We start from the raw sequence: 14602 nt of genomic DNA, 5'->3' as shown, positions 1-14602 counted from the left end.
CTCTCGAGAGATGTCTGTAATGGAGATTACAAATAATATATATAAGGCTATTTACCCTTTGTTCTTACTTAATAACTAAGGAATCCTATAATTGGTGGATTACAAGGAGAGAATGGGGATTTAGACATAAAATATCTGAAACAAAAAATCTAAAAATGTTGGTCGCAAATATCTGGAAGCACTCAGGAGGATTTTGCAGGCGTGCAAGATGGCTGTGAAATTTCGCAACCTGAAGGACACCATTTTGCAGCCAAAGGCTGATTTCGCAGCCTTCCTCTTATGATTTCGCAGCCAAAGGCTGAATTCGCAGCCTGTGAATTTGGCCTTCAGCTTGGTGTGATCGGCTTCCAATGGCTCTAACTTCTTCAATTCAACTTCGAATCATGCACCATTTGAAGCGTTGGATTGCTGCCTTCCCGAGCTTCAAAATGAAATATAGTATACATAAATTGAGCTCCAAGAAGTGCTCCAAGAGTGTCCAAAAGTTGCTGTACTCATGAATTCTTCATGTTAGATTTCTCTCTTTACTTTCCCTTCTTGCATTCATGATTTGCTTTTGGAAAAGGACTATAAAGCTTAAAAGCTTTGGTTCTTCATGTTAATAAGCTTCTAATTGCTTTGCCATGGATTCCATAGAACTGTCCTCAATCTTGGATTGCTTTGGTGATCAAATTACTATCAAAAGCACCAAAACATACACAATTTGATTAGAAATGATTGCAAAGGTCCTTAATATGCTAATTGAGTTAAAAGGTAATAACTACTACTCAAAAGTGTTTAAAAGAGTTAATTACAAGGTATAAAATAGCACTTTTTGAGTAATCAGAGTTCCAATTCAAGTAATAAATAAAAGTTTTAGAAATTTTCATGATGAATAATTTATTTTAAGATAGTAAACAAAATGATCTTAAAGTCTCTTTTCCAAAATATTAAATGGGAGAGGGCCATAGGCAAGCCTCCAAGATCGAGCCCATCTTGATTTTGGGCCCATCACCATCCTAAAAATGGGGTGGCCAAAGGAATCAAGAGATATAAACTATCCTTTATGGATAAGACTATATATGTTTGTAGTGGGAGTGACTAATCCTAACGATAGGACTCTTCACCAGGTAATATTGATGTCAAGGATCTTGGTTACACACTTAACTTAGACATGAAGTGGTAGAATCACCTAAAGTGGTCTCACTTGCTTGGGCTAAGGGCTAAACATAAAAGTATGTTGATTAATGCCTTAGGATAACTTTTAAAGTTTAAGGCAAATTAATCAATTAGAGAGGGTCTCTACCCTAGTAATAAGAGTCATGACTTGCTTAAAGTAGGCTTGATTCTTATGGTATTAGGATACCTTGCAAAAGGACATATAGTTTGAGAACACTACATTTTTGCAAAATTAATTACCAACTTACCTTGAATGCTTGGTTACTTTTTATTAATACATGGAGTTATTATATTTGTTATAGATATCATGTCTTTAACCTGTCACTATTATCTCTTGTTTAAATTGGACCTAATTATAGATTGAAAATAATCTGGATATAGTATTAATTGCATAGAAGTTGCTTTTGGTAGAGTTTGTTATTTCATTTGAACAAACCTATCATAAAAAAGGAGAAGCATATCAAAGGTGGCATAAGATGGATCAGAAGACTAAGTCTCTCATACTTGGGTCTTTAGATAATGTGTTGCAAAAGCAACACATGTCTATTGCCATAGTCTATGATATTCTCTTTAATGTTGCAAGGGTTATTTGGTAATAAGGGCAAGTCAACTAAACAAATTTCCCTTAAGACTATTATGAACACCAAGATTCCTGTTATCTTAGAAATTTTACCAGATTCCTTTGGGATAGATAAGAAGATTCTCAAAGAGTCGAAGGATGTTCATATGGAAGTCAAGGCTCTTCAGGCTCTTCTACTAAGAAGAAGAAGGATAACACCAAATAAAGAAAGTTCAAGAAAAGGAATGAAAAACAAACTCATGAGCTGAGCAATGATTCATTTGTGGCCTTTTAGGACACTAGAAAAGGAACGGTCAAAGTGCCTAAGGATATACAAGTACACAAGATATTCTCAGTGTTAAATAAACAGTGGTGGATTTCACTAATAGTGGTGGATAGATTCCTTGCCCACTATATTTAGTTCTTTATAGGGTTTTCAACATGTGAAAAAGGTCATATGATGGGATTATACTTATCATAGCTTTAGTTGGAATATTAGTTATGTAAGTTTGTGAAAGGTATTACATTTTTTTATGTGAGACTCCATTATCACTTTGCCAAGTAATGAGAATAGTCAAATCTCACTAAAAGAAAGAACCTAGCACTAATCAAACATTTGACTTCTAATGCCTAGGTTATATTAATCAAAATAGGATCCAAAGACTAATTAAGTATAGATCTTCTTATTCTAAAAGATCTTTCAATTTATGAATTATATGTAAATGGTAAAATGACCAAGAGTCCCCTTTATTTTTAAAGGACATGGGACCAAGGAATATTTGGAGTTAGTGCATACTCATGTGTATGAACTTTTTTGTGTTTATATATGGAAAGTATGGGTACTTGATCATTTTATTGATAAGTACTCTAGGTTTGGATATGTAGATAGGAAGTCTAATGCCTTGGATAAGCTCATTGAATTTAAGGCAAAATTAGATAACCTATTGGGTAAACATATCAAGGCACTAGTGTATATGGTTACACATTGGACAAGACCTATGGTGAGTCATGACTTAAGGCTATCAAGTAGTCATGACCTCACCAGTCAGTTTTATTATGTTGTCTCTCAACCTTGAGAGAATATTGAGCTTGTGCTAAAGTTAGCAATGGCTTTGACTTGCGAGTGTGATCGTAAGCTAATAATGTATTCTCTATGGATCAGGTCATTGTTGATGGAAATTGGTAGCAATAGGTATTCTCAAAAAAGGTACCAGATATCTCATAGGATTGAGATAGCGTGTCCCCTTGGGTAATCCTAAGGAGGTGTGTTCATGGAAACTATGGCCATTATAGTTCCTTAAGTGGAACTTGACATAAGCTCTTTGAGAGCTAAGACATGTCAATTGAATACATAATAGGAGGATCTATATGCAGATGACAATCTACCCATTGAGAATGATGTAGGGATAGAGTCATTAGTCAAGATCTGGTTGTTTACTTGATTCTAGATAGAAACCCAAAAGGGGTGCAACATATTCTTAAGTTTAAAGTCCTTAGGGATTATAAGAATAGGAAAATTATGTTATGCTAAGCATATACTCAAGTGTATTTTGAGAAAGAGGGATTATGTGCTTATGCTCCAAAGTATTGAGATAGTTTAGAGGGTGACGTGATGGTTGACAAGATACCTTAAGTGGAGAACCTAGTGAATCCCTTCACCAAGACATTGACAAGGAGAGTTTTTGTTGGTCGTAGGGATAACATAGGTTTCAAATGAGTATTTGTGCATGCTTTATAAGCATAATGCTTTGAGGGCTAGTGGGAGAATGTTAGGATAGAGCCCTTAAAAGCATGACATGATGTAATAAATTTGGAATTCATTATTTATTTAATGATGTTCCAATTTCACTTTTATCTATCCTTATTCCATGTATTATTCTTTATGAGCATTCTTGCCTACATCTTTTGCATTGTATGCGACTTAGGTGCATTAGGAGTTGCACAGAAGTTCTAAGTCATGGGTTCCTTACAAATAGATGACTTGTTCACAATCAATTCATGGGTCTAGGTGATTACTGCTCAAAAAGTGCTATTTGATAGATTGTAATTAACTCTTTTAAACACTTTTGAGTAGTAGTTGTTATCTTTTAACTCAATTAACATATTAAGGACCTTTGCAATCATTTCTAATCAAATTGTGTAAGTTTTGGTGTTTTTGTTAGTAATTTGATCACCAAAGCAATCCAAGATTGAGGAGAGTTCTTGGAATCCATGGCAAAGCAATGGGAAGCCAAGTAACATGAAGAACCAAAGCTTTGAAGATTTGTAGTCCTTTACCATAAACAAATCATGAATGCAAGGAGGGAAAGCAAAGAGAGAAATCTAACATGAAGCATTCAAGAGGACAACAACTGTCAGCCAATTTTGGAGCACTTTCTGGAGCTCAAATTGTGCATACCATACGTCGTTTCGAAGCTCGAGAAGTTCAGGTGCATGATTCGAAGTTGAAATGAAGGAGTTAGAGCCATTGGAAGCCGATCACACCAAGTTGAAGGCCAATTTCACGGTTACGAAATCAGCCTTTGCTGCGAATTCACAAGAGAATGGCTACGAAATCAGCCTTTGGCTACGAAATGGTGTCTTTAGGTTGCGAATTTCGCAGCCATCTTGCACGCCTGCGAAATTCTCCTGAGTGCTTCCCGATATTTGCGACTGACATTTTTAGATTTTTTGCTTTAGATATTTGATGTCTAAATCCCCATTCTTTCCTTGTAATCCACCTATCATATTGATTCCTTTGTTATTCAGCAAGAACAAAGGGTAAATAGCCTCATATATATTGTTTTGTAATTTCCATTACAGTGATATGTCGGGGAGCTTGTTCTCAGAGACATCTTTTGTATAGTTTTGGAAGGAAGTAAAGTACGGAGCTTTACTCTACCTTACCTACTCAATTTGATTGTATTGTATTTATTTTTTCTTACTAGCCAAACAAGCTGTGAGGATGTTTCCTCAGAGAATGAGTGGCTAAGCTTTTAGTTTCTTGGAGCTAAGGTAGCCAGGTAAGGCCCCGAATGCAAGAATTGGTAGTTTTGTTGTTTCAGCTGTTAATGAAGAGAAAGTGTGACCCATTAATGATTTCTATATTTTTAGTTAACTTAAAACGCCTTCAATTCACCTGGGCCAACACTTGGTAAGGCAAGTGATCTCCGTCCATGGAGATGCACTAGTTTACCTCTTGCGAGCCTTTGGGAGGTGACTTGAAGGTAGGATTTTCTAGAATTGCCAACACTTGGTAAGCTTTTAGACTCTAAGGAGACATCCATTAGTTATCTCTTGCGAGCTTGAGAAGGGAAGTCCAAGGTTAATGATCACCTTGAATAGCAAATGCTAGGTGAGAGGCACGGGCCATTGCAAGTTGCATCAGTGAGAGGGAATTAATGCTGAAATCCATTAAAGGGAAACATCTGTACAACACCGGTTAGAGAATTAACTATATGTTAATTCTCTAATGCGAGGAAAAGATTCAAGTGACCGGAGCTCTGTTTTTGCATGAGGAGCCTCCCCAATGAACCTAAAACTCCAAGGAACTCTTTTCTTTATAAGTAATTCCCATTAGTTTCTTTTTAGTTAGCTTAAAACAAATCCTTTTTCAACCAAAGTTTATGTTTTCTTCTTAAGCTAACCTTGAAATGAAAAAGCACAATTTATCTTTGAATTGGTATCAGTTGTAAGTTGAAAACCCTTCCCAATGAACGATCCTAGAGCCACTATGCTATATTAGCTAAGGCTATCCTAGTGCATGGTGATATAGGTTATAAATTTTGTTGATTACTCCCGTTTGAGGACCAAACTCAAGGTACACCAGTTGGGCACACAATCACTAGGCAACCTATTAGAGGTTGTAGTGTACCATCTCCTAATTGGAGGGATGATTGGTCTTGGTTATTGAGATGGGTTTCCCATGGTGAGTGCACTAATGTGTATGGTTACACATTGGACATAACCTATGGTGAGTTATGACTTAAGGTTATCATGTAGTCATAACTTCACCAAGCTGCTTTATTATGTTGTCTCTTAAACTTGAGAGAATATTACGCTTGTGTTGAAGTTAGCAATGACTTTGACCTATGGGTGAGATTGTAAACTAATAATATATTCCCTATGGATTGGTCACTATTGATGGAAACTAATAGCAATAGGTATTCTCAATAGTGACACCATGATATCTCTTGGGATTGAGATCGTGTGTCTCTTTGGGGTGATCTTAAAGAGGTGTGTTCATGGAAACTATGACCATAGTAGTTTCTTAAGTGGAACTTGACATAGGCTCTTTGAGAGCTAAGATATATCAATTGACCATATAATAGGAGGATATGTAACTCAAGGATGGTAAAGGGAGTCTTGAAAGGTTGATAGCTTTCACTTTGTTAGACTATGGACACTAGTTCATGGGGAGATTGAACATAATGGATAGCAAGTCATGGACTCAAGCACTTGGTGTCTCGTTTTCATTTACATAGGATACTAGAGTTCAATTAATTCTCTATAATGGGAGGTTGAATCAACTTTAGAATTGGATTTTGAGAGAGCCAATATTCCTATGGGTCCTAGTAGTCCTCTCTTTGAGCTCATACACCTTGTTGGCATGGGTTATGAGGGTCGAATTGGTTCTAAGTTCACTTTTGTCCATGAAGGCGTTTTGGTAATTATGTAAGGTTGAATAGGAGTAAGTGAACAAGGCCTTTGAATTAAGCTAATTGATTAATTAGTAGGCTTTGTTGGGTTAATTAATCAATAAGGACCCGTTTTGGACTAGATTAAGTGACCTAAGCCTTTAGTGGACTCAAGTCACTTAAGGCTAGTAGGAAACCCTATAAATACCCCCTTAGGGGTTAGGGTTCCCATAACTTTTTCTAGAGAGTTGTCTTCTATCTCCAAAGTGAGAGAAAGTCATAACCTCCACTCTTTCTTCCATTCCCACTGAAAGTGTGTCAAAATCAAGGTTAAAATCATTGGGTGGAAGACTTCGGGTTTATGATACTTCTACAATTTCGTTCTTCATCTTTGCCACGTGGATTTGATTCGGGAACATCCAAATTTGAGTTATGGTTTTCGTTAGCTCTTTTTGAATCCCTTTAAAGTTTAAAAATGTTATTTTCCCACTATGCATAGGATTTAGAAAAAGCCTAGGATAGTTATGCATGTTCCTAACTTGGTTTGGGTTTGGAAAATGGAAAGATCTGGGTTTTCTCTTCATGAACAAGGTCTTTGGATGGGGATAATTGATTAACTAGTAGGTCTTGTTTGGTTAATTAATCAATTAGGACCCATTTTGGGCTAGATTAAGTGACACAAACCCTTAGTAAGCTTAAGTCACTTAAGCCCAAGGAGGAACCTTATAAATACCCTTTAGGGATTAGGATTTCCATATAGTTGTCATCCACCTCCAAAGAAAAAGAGAGTCATAGCTTTTACTCTCTCTTCTTCTCTATCGAAAGTGTGCTAAGAACCAGGTTGTGACATCAAATAGAAGATCATGGGTCTACGAGACTTTTGACGACATTGATTTGATTCTTTAACACTTGGATTTAAGGTTTGAGAACATCCAAACCTAAAGGTTAATATTTTAACCATAGAGATCAATATTTCAAAAACTGATATTGCTTCTATTGCTTAGATCTTAAAGTCCAATAGATACAAGCAAGATTGAGAAACTGAAGAAGGATCTCAATAAATCCTTTGCCATAAAGGATTTAGGACTAACTAAGCACATTCTTGGTATGAAGATTATTTGTGATAGAAAGCAAAAAAAACTTTGGTTATCTCAAAAGAGGTACATTGAGAAAGTTCTAAAGCGTTTCAACACAAGTAAAGCAATGCTTGTTGTATCACCACTTGCAGGTCATTTCAAGCTTAGTAGCAAACAATATCCTACCAATGAGAAGTAATAAGAAGACATGAAGAGAGTGCCTTATGCATCTGTAGTTGGTAGTTTGATGTACGTCATGGTATGTACAAGGCCCGATATAGCTCATGTAGTTGATGTTATCAATCAATTTCTTTCTAATCTAAACAAAAGAAATTAGACAGTAGTTAAGTGGATTCTCAAATATCTTAGTGGAACTTCCAAAGGTTGTTAATGCTTTGGCAATGGAAAACCTGTGTTAGATAGTTTCACAAGCGTAGATAAGGTTGGTGATATAGATTCAAGAAAGTCCACTTCAGGTTATTTGATAACTTTTGTAGGGGGAGTAGTTACTTGGTAATCTAAACCATAGAAGTGTGTTACATTGTCGACTATGGAGGTTGTGTATATTGCAATTATAGAATATTGCAAAGAAGTCTTGTGGATGAAGAAGTTCCTATAAGAGTTGGGTCATAAACAAGAGAAGTTTCTCCTTTACTGTGACAGCTAAAATGCAATCCATCTTAGTAAAAGTTATACTTTTCACTCATAATCAAAGCATATTGATGTGTGGTACCATTGGATTCGAGATGTGCTAGAGATGAAATTGTTGCAGATTGAAAAAGTTCATAGTAATGATAATGCATGGTTTGGATATGTTGACCAAGACATTACTGAAAGAGAAACTTGGAGCCTACAATGAGATAGTTGATATGGATGAGCCCCTCTCCACATGAGAGTGAGATGGAGATTTATTGAGTGGTGTCCCTCCCTTGTGGAGGTAGGGGGCCCACGTCAATAAATTAAAAAAAGGAAAAGAAAAGAAAAAAAAGGAAATGTGAAACCTAATATATATATATATATATTAGATGAAAGGATGGGATGTGTGTGTGGTTGCATAGATATAGTACAAAAACTAGGAAAAAAAAAAGAGAGAGAAAATGAGTGGGTTATTTGACCTTGTGTGTCCATAATCCAACTATGGTTCTTCCTCCTACTGGTGATAATAAACCCCCAATATTCTTCTATAAAAGAATCAGTGTACCCATTATTTTCATAGTGGAAGATTTTAACCAGACTAGGTCACATGGTTTTGTTTCCCTTCACAGTAGAGGGTTTTTTCTGTAAAAAAAATTGGTACCTTGATTTTTTTGCTTTGCTTATTTATTCTGTTTGATTTACCTATTGAGTTTCTTTTTTTAATGTCACATGCCTATTTAATTACTCAAAGAGGGAAAAAAAGTTTATTTTATTCCATTGTTATCGTCCTGAGTTAAGGACAAATTATTGTTTGTGCAATTTTTTCCAACATAATGACTGTGTGATTTGCCTTGCCAGATATTAAGCAATGAATTATATTTTCTATCTACTGTTTTCTATTATTATTTTCTTTGCTATATTAATTTTTCAAATTATTTCTGTGATTTTTTGGAGGTCAAGAGCCTTGATGAGTCAGTTGACTAGCTGGGCTGAAGCCTTAACCTCTTGAATTGAACCTGCTACCTCCTCGACCATTTCTCCTAGGACCTATTTGCCCAAAAAACGCATGAGCATAATTAGTCAGTATCTTGTTCTCCATCTTTTGATTTTTCAACTTCTGTTCATTGCTTTTTAGGGATAGAATAAATTGATTTAATGAAGGATAAGGCTGCTTTGAAAGCATTACCACAAGAAAATTTTGGTATTTTGAACCAAAACCTCATTCTAATTGGAACACTTTATTAGTGCCTGAGATAGGTTGATTTATAGCTGCTAAGCTATCACACAATGCCTTGAATTTTTGGACGTATCAGTCAATGGACAATGCCCCTTCAGCCTGTGTAATTGATTCTTTAGCGTGTTTTATTTTTCTTTTGTAATCGGCAACAATTGCTCTTCAAGAATGTTCCAAGTTTGTGGTTTTGAATATTCCTCTATTATCATTCTGAGTATCTCCACAATCATGATTCCTAGAAGCCATGAGGTGAGCAATCCATCATTATAGAGCCAAGTTGTACGTTGTGAGTTTGTGACACTTTTTCAACTAGGATCAATCACTTCCCCTGCTGGTTTTGCTTCTGAAAAATGATGGGCTATCCCAAGGATCCTGATCATGGGCAAGACCTAGGAACACCAAAGGAGAAAGTTTGTTAAGCTTGATCAATTGGTGGAAAGACTGAATTGACAACATGGATTCATCACGGATTTTCACACCATTCTGATCATGATCATGATCTTTGATTTTATCAGTTTCTAACTCAAGATGGAGGCTGTGCTACATTGGATGACAATGTTTTTCATAGGATGATCCCTATGCATATATTTCAGAGAAATTAGTACACCATTTTCTTATTTCCCCTTTCTAAATTTTTTCTTCGACTTAGTATGAATGTAAATGTATTCAATGGTCTCAGTAATTTGACATAATGTATTAAAATTGAATGAATGAAATCACCGGTCCATATTTTATTAAATGAAATTCGTCCAGTGATGGGATTAGACTTTGTTTTTCTTTTCCTTATGATTAATTTTGATTGATAGCACGTCTTCAATGAAGCTTAAAAGAAAGTAGAAAATTCTACTAATGAAATTACTTGTATTCTGCATTTCTTATTCAAGTTCCAGCACAGACAGTAACTACTGCTTTCCATATATGCAATATATGAGCTTGAAAATATATTCAAGCCAATTACAACGATAAGTATAAAGGAAATCTAGTACAAATTCACTGCAGTGTAATTAACATGGCGGCATATCAGGTGGTGGAGGTAGCATGCGTTCGTCCCATTGATCTCCATCTCTTACTATGAACACCATATCCATGCCCCATGTAAGGTGGCGATCTAAATGACAGTGCATGAACCACACTCCTGTGACAAAGAAACAAAAAAACATCAAGATGTATACTAGGAGTTCTAGTACTAGTAATAGGTGTTGAAGCCATTAGCTTCACTTACCCGGATTGTCTGCCTTGAATCTGATGGTACTCCAGCCATTTTTAGGGACAGTAACAGTGTTCCTATAAGGAGGGTCAACTAAATTATACCCCAAAGGGTCCTTCTCTGGGTCGAAATTTCCCTGTCCCAACCCAACGACATAAAAGCTATGCCCGTGTAGATGCATGGGGTGATCTATCCCTGCAACCAAATTTGTGCCTTGGAAAACAATCTCCACGGTGGAGTTGTAATCCAGGATATACACCTCGGTCCCCAGCTTCGGTATCTCTAGGTTCAGTGGCAGATACTCATCTGTAAAATTGAATATATATGGTGGGTATTTTGGAAAGCGATCCCCATACACCCCTTTGATATGGCCATAGTATGCCTGGAGTATATCGATTGATGGGAGTATAAAGCTTATGTTATTCAAGCTTGCGCTGAATCGAGTCCCATTTGGTCCCTGACATGTACCATTAGGAATGCAGGGTAGTGTGTTCACAGAAACAGTTGTAATCAACTGAGTGGTAACATTTTTGGGAACACTTACTGGATGATCTTCACTGGCTAGGCTTCTAAGGCTAGAGCTGAAATTAAAGGATGCACTAGTGTCATTGTAGTTGGGAAGGTAAGGCAAGGAAAGAGATGGAGAGGGAGTGTAGTTTCCATTATACTGTACAATAGCTGTAGTTGTAGTGCGATCGAATCCAACATTAATAGCAGTAAAATAAGCCCTAGCAGCCATATAATAGTGATCAGGCTGTTGGTTGGCATGCAACAAGGCGTCCAGCGTTTGTCCAGGGGCTATTGCAATGTAATCTCTTGTCAACGGCTTGGTGTAGCTACCATCTGCTCCCACCACGGTGATCGGATGTCCGGCAACGGCGAAGAAGAGAATGTCATTCACGTCAGCATTGACCATGCGGAGTAGATAAGTCTTGCCTTGATCCACATTTAGCTTGAATGTTTCTGAAAAATAGAGGGTGAACTGAAGTGTATTATGGTAGGATGAAGAGCTGTAGAAGCATGCCTAGAAACTGCTAAGTTTTCGATATATATATATATATATTTTAATGCTTTATTATTAAAATTATTTCACATGCATAAAATGTGAAGTGGCTCTAAAAAATTATGCAGGGCGTGGATTCACATAAAAGTACAAGGCAGCAGACCCTATAGTGTACAAAAAATTATGTCTAGTCCATTTGATGCATGTCAAACACAAGCAGTAAGTTGGCAAAGGATATGCAACTTCAACTATTGGGATCTTTCAGGTTATTTCTTTTTGGTCAAATCTCTAATCCATGAATTAATAATGCCCAATTAGTTTCATATTTTAGTCCAACTGTCAGTGAATTAGTTCTAACATTATTTTTGTAATGTTGGCAATGGCTCAACAAGCCAAAGCTTTTGGAAATGAAAGGGGAAAATTAGGAAGGGAGTCTGAATTCTCTTATTTAGTTTGTAAGAGTAAACAGTAAGAAAAATGAAATATAAAAGTAATTGAGATCTATCATAGAAGAAATTATAAATTAAGTTTAATGATTGAAATTATAAAAGTATTTAAAACCATTTATAAATTATAAATTTAAACCCTTCAATTTTCTATGATTGAATGAAAGATAAATGATGAACATGGTGTCTTGAGCGAAAGGGAAATCAATCGAGGTGGGGACAAAGATGTTGGGAGACTTCACTCTAACCCATAATCTTGGTAAAGAAAGTTCATTAAAAGGGCCTATAATAAGCCCATCTACAAGCCCATCTCAATTATTTAAATATATTTCCTATATCTACATGATCATGCCTTGATTTTTACTTTTAATTCGCAAAATTCTTAAAGATTTTAATTATTTTTAAAATAAAGATAATTCATTAACCAATAAATAAATATTATATCATTATTTATAACTTATTTTACTGATAAATATTTATTTTTACTTTATAATATTGAAAAAAGGAAAAATTTTTAAAAATAAATTTAAATAATTTTTTTATTCATTATATATCTATAAGACAAGGCAAGGCACCTGAACCTATTTTGCACCTTGACTTGAGTGTTTTTTTTAAAAAAAAAATCTCAAACCTACCCCTAATCTATTTACAATTTCCCCAAACTCATTTTATTAGGATAGACAATGTGGGTATATGAAAAAACCCGTCCCTGTCTATTGTAATTGTTTCATGCTTTTCTCTTATGTGGTCGATAATTTTGAATGCCAGTGAATTGCTTTATATATTTTTGCACGAACACATTGGTGTTAATGCTAATGGTGTCCCTAGCATTGATTCCTCAAATATTCATGTTAATAGATGTATGGTGCTATACAGTGAATTAACCCATCATATTCAAATCCTACAACCATCACTGAAGAGCTAACTTACCTAGCTAGGCTCTCAGTATATATCAGTAAGGAGGTTTATATATACCTGATTTTGAGCATGGATATAGACCACCAGGCTGACCATTTATGGTAAAAGCATCAGATTGATTAGGGACTCCTCCAGTTGCAATGAATTGCTCATAAACAGCCATTATGTCTCGCTTCCACCACCCTCCTGATAATCAGTAAAATAAGATGATAAATTTCATCAAATTCGTTATTAAATACAGTTGAGCTATATATGAAGTAACATTGAATCAATTCAAGATACAACTTTTTATTTGTTTCAGTACCTAGTATTATAGGCACTTCTGCATCAGGTTGAGGAAAAGGATAGGTGGTTCCTGGCTTGGGATAGACAAAGATAGCCCCATAGACAGTGGCTCTCGTCCAGTTGCTGTGAGCATGCCACCAAATAGTTCCTTCCTCCGTAGAAAGAATGAGCTTTTGGCTGAACTTTCCGCCCGGTTGAATTGGGCACTGGGTGATATACTCAGGACCATCAGACCATGGATATCTTAGCTGATTCACTCCATGCCTGCAAAAACATTCCCTTATTATCACCACTTGTATGCTCGGTTTAGCCCTCCGATATATATCAGTTTGCTAGTTACTGATAGAGTGATAATGAAGTATATATATCTCAAATTCTGTAAATACACAAATAGTGCCATACCAGTGAATGGTGACATTATATTTTCCCTTGTTATAAACATCCACTGTTATCTGATCTCCTGCATTAACTCGTATAGTTGGGCCTGGGAACTCCCCATTCACAGTTAAAATGTTCTTGGTGCTGCAGAGTCTTGTGTATGGAGCTTCTTCCAGCTAAAATGAGAAAGGTTAAAACTCATTAGACTTCCCACATATAAACAGAATTAAATAGCTGCAACTTAATATGGATGCATGTATAGATGAAACAGACATAGCCTCAGAGCTCAACAACCCACGTAGAAATAAGAACAAACTATGAGCAATGCTTTGATTTGTAGATAGTCCATATGCACGCAAGGGAGAAGTCAAGACATGTTATAAGCTCAGTGGAATGGGTGAGTGACTTTTCATATTGCAAGGAATTAATGAACCTGTAGCTGTGGTTGGCTGTAGTCCTACCAGGAGAAAAAATAGCTGACTTAGATTTGTGGAATCATACTACTTACAACAAAACGATAACGATCTGAAAGTTGGCAACAATAAAGGCCATCAAACAATAGAAACGCCAGAACACAGGTGACGAATATCTTGTTACCAAACCACATTCTTTAACAATGAAATGGCTAGCCAATTCTGTCTTCCAATGATGCTATTTGAGAAATTTGTTGGGAGATTTATAGGTTTAAGTAGGTTGACAAAGAAGATTGGTTGGTGAACGTGAGGTAATACTTAGCTGCCTTTCAAACATGATATATGGGAGGCAGATTCCTTGAGGAATTGATAGAGAAAGAGGAAATGGCTTGCGCATCCCCAATTCTATGGCTTGTTGCAATGGATAGCAACCTAAGGACTCTCTTGAGAAGTTTTCCCACCTTCCAAACAATTGGAATTCGCAAAAGAAAAACTTGTTATATCCTTTTTCTAGCCTATGTTTCACATTAAATCCTTTGCTTTTAATTAAGAAAAATGTAAAAAAATATGCATGTTTTCTCATCCACAAAACAATTCCATTAAAATCAAATGTTTGAAAAGATCCAACCCAGCTAACCACGTTATGGTGGTCCTGACTATACTCACGAGTGAC

At 36.0% G+C, this 14602-nt stretch overlaps 1 protein-coding gene across 1 annotated transcript; it reads right to left on the bottom strand.

The window, feature by feature from the left end:
• Nucleotides 1-10283: 10283 nt before the first annotated feature.
• On the bottom strand, nt 10284-14123 carry LOC117905526 (laccase-15-like). The gene is made up of 6 exons (XM_034818433.1): nt 14025-14123; nt 13541-13692; nt 13158-13402; nt 12911-13039; nt 10502-11449; nt 10284-10414 (listed from the first exon to the last, which is right to left on the bottom strand). The coding sequence occupies exons 1-6, from the start codon at nt 14121-14123 to the stop codon at nt 10284-10286; spliced, it is 1704 nt and encodes a 567-aa protein (XP_034674324.1).
• Between the last annotated feature and the right edge of the window lie 479 nt (nt 14124-14602).

Source organism: Vitis riparia, chromosome 18 (genome assembly GCF_004353265.1).
Source record: "Vitis riparia cultivar Riparia Gloire de Montpellier isolate 1030 chromosome 18, EGFV_Vit.rip_1.0, whole genome shotgun sequence".
Classification (NCBI taxonomy): Eukaryota; Viridiplantae; Streptophyta; class Magnoliopsida; order Vitales; family Vitaceae; genus Vitis; species Vitis riparia.
Note: the sequence above shows the minus strand (reverse complement) of the source record. Positions and strands in the feature narration are given on the sequence as shown.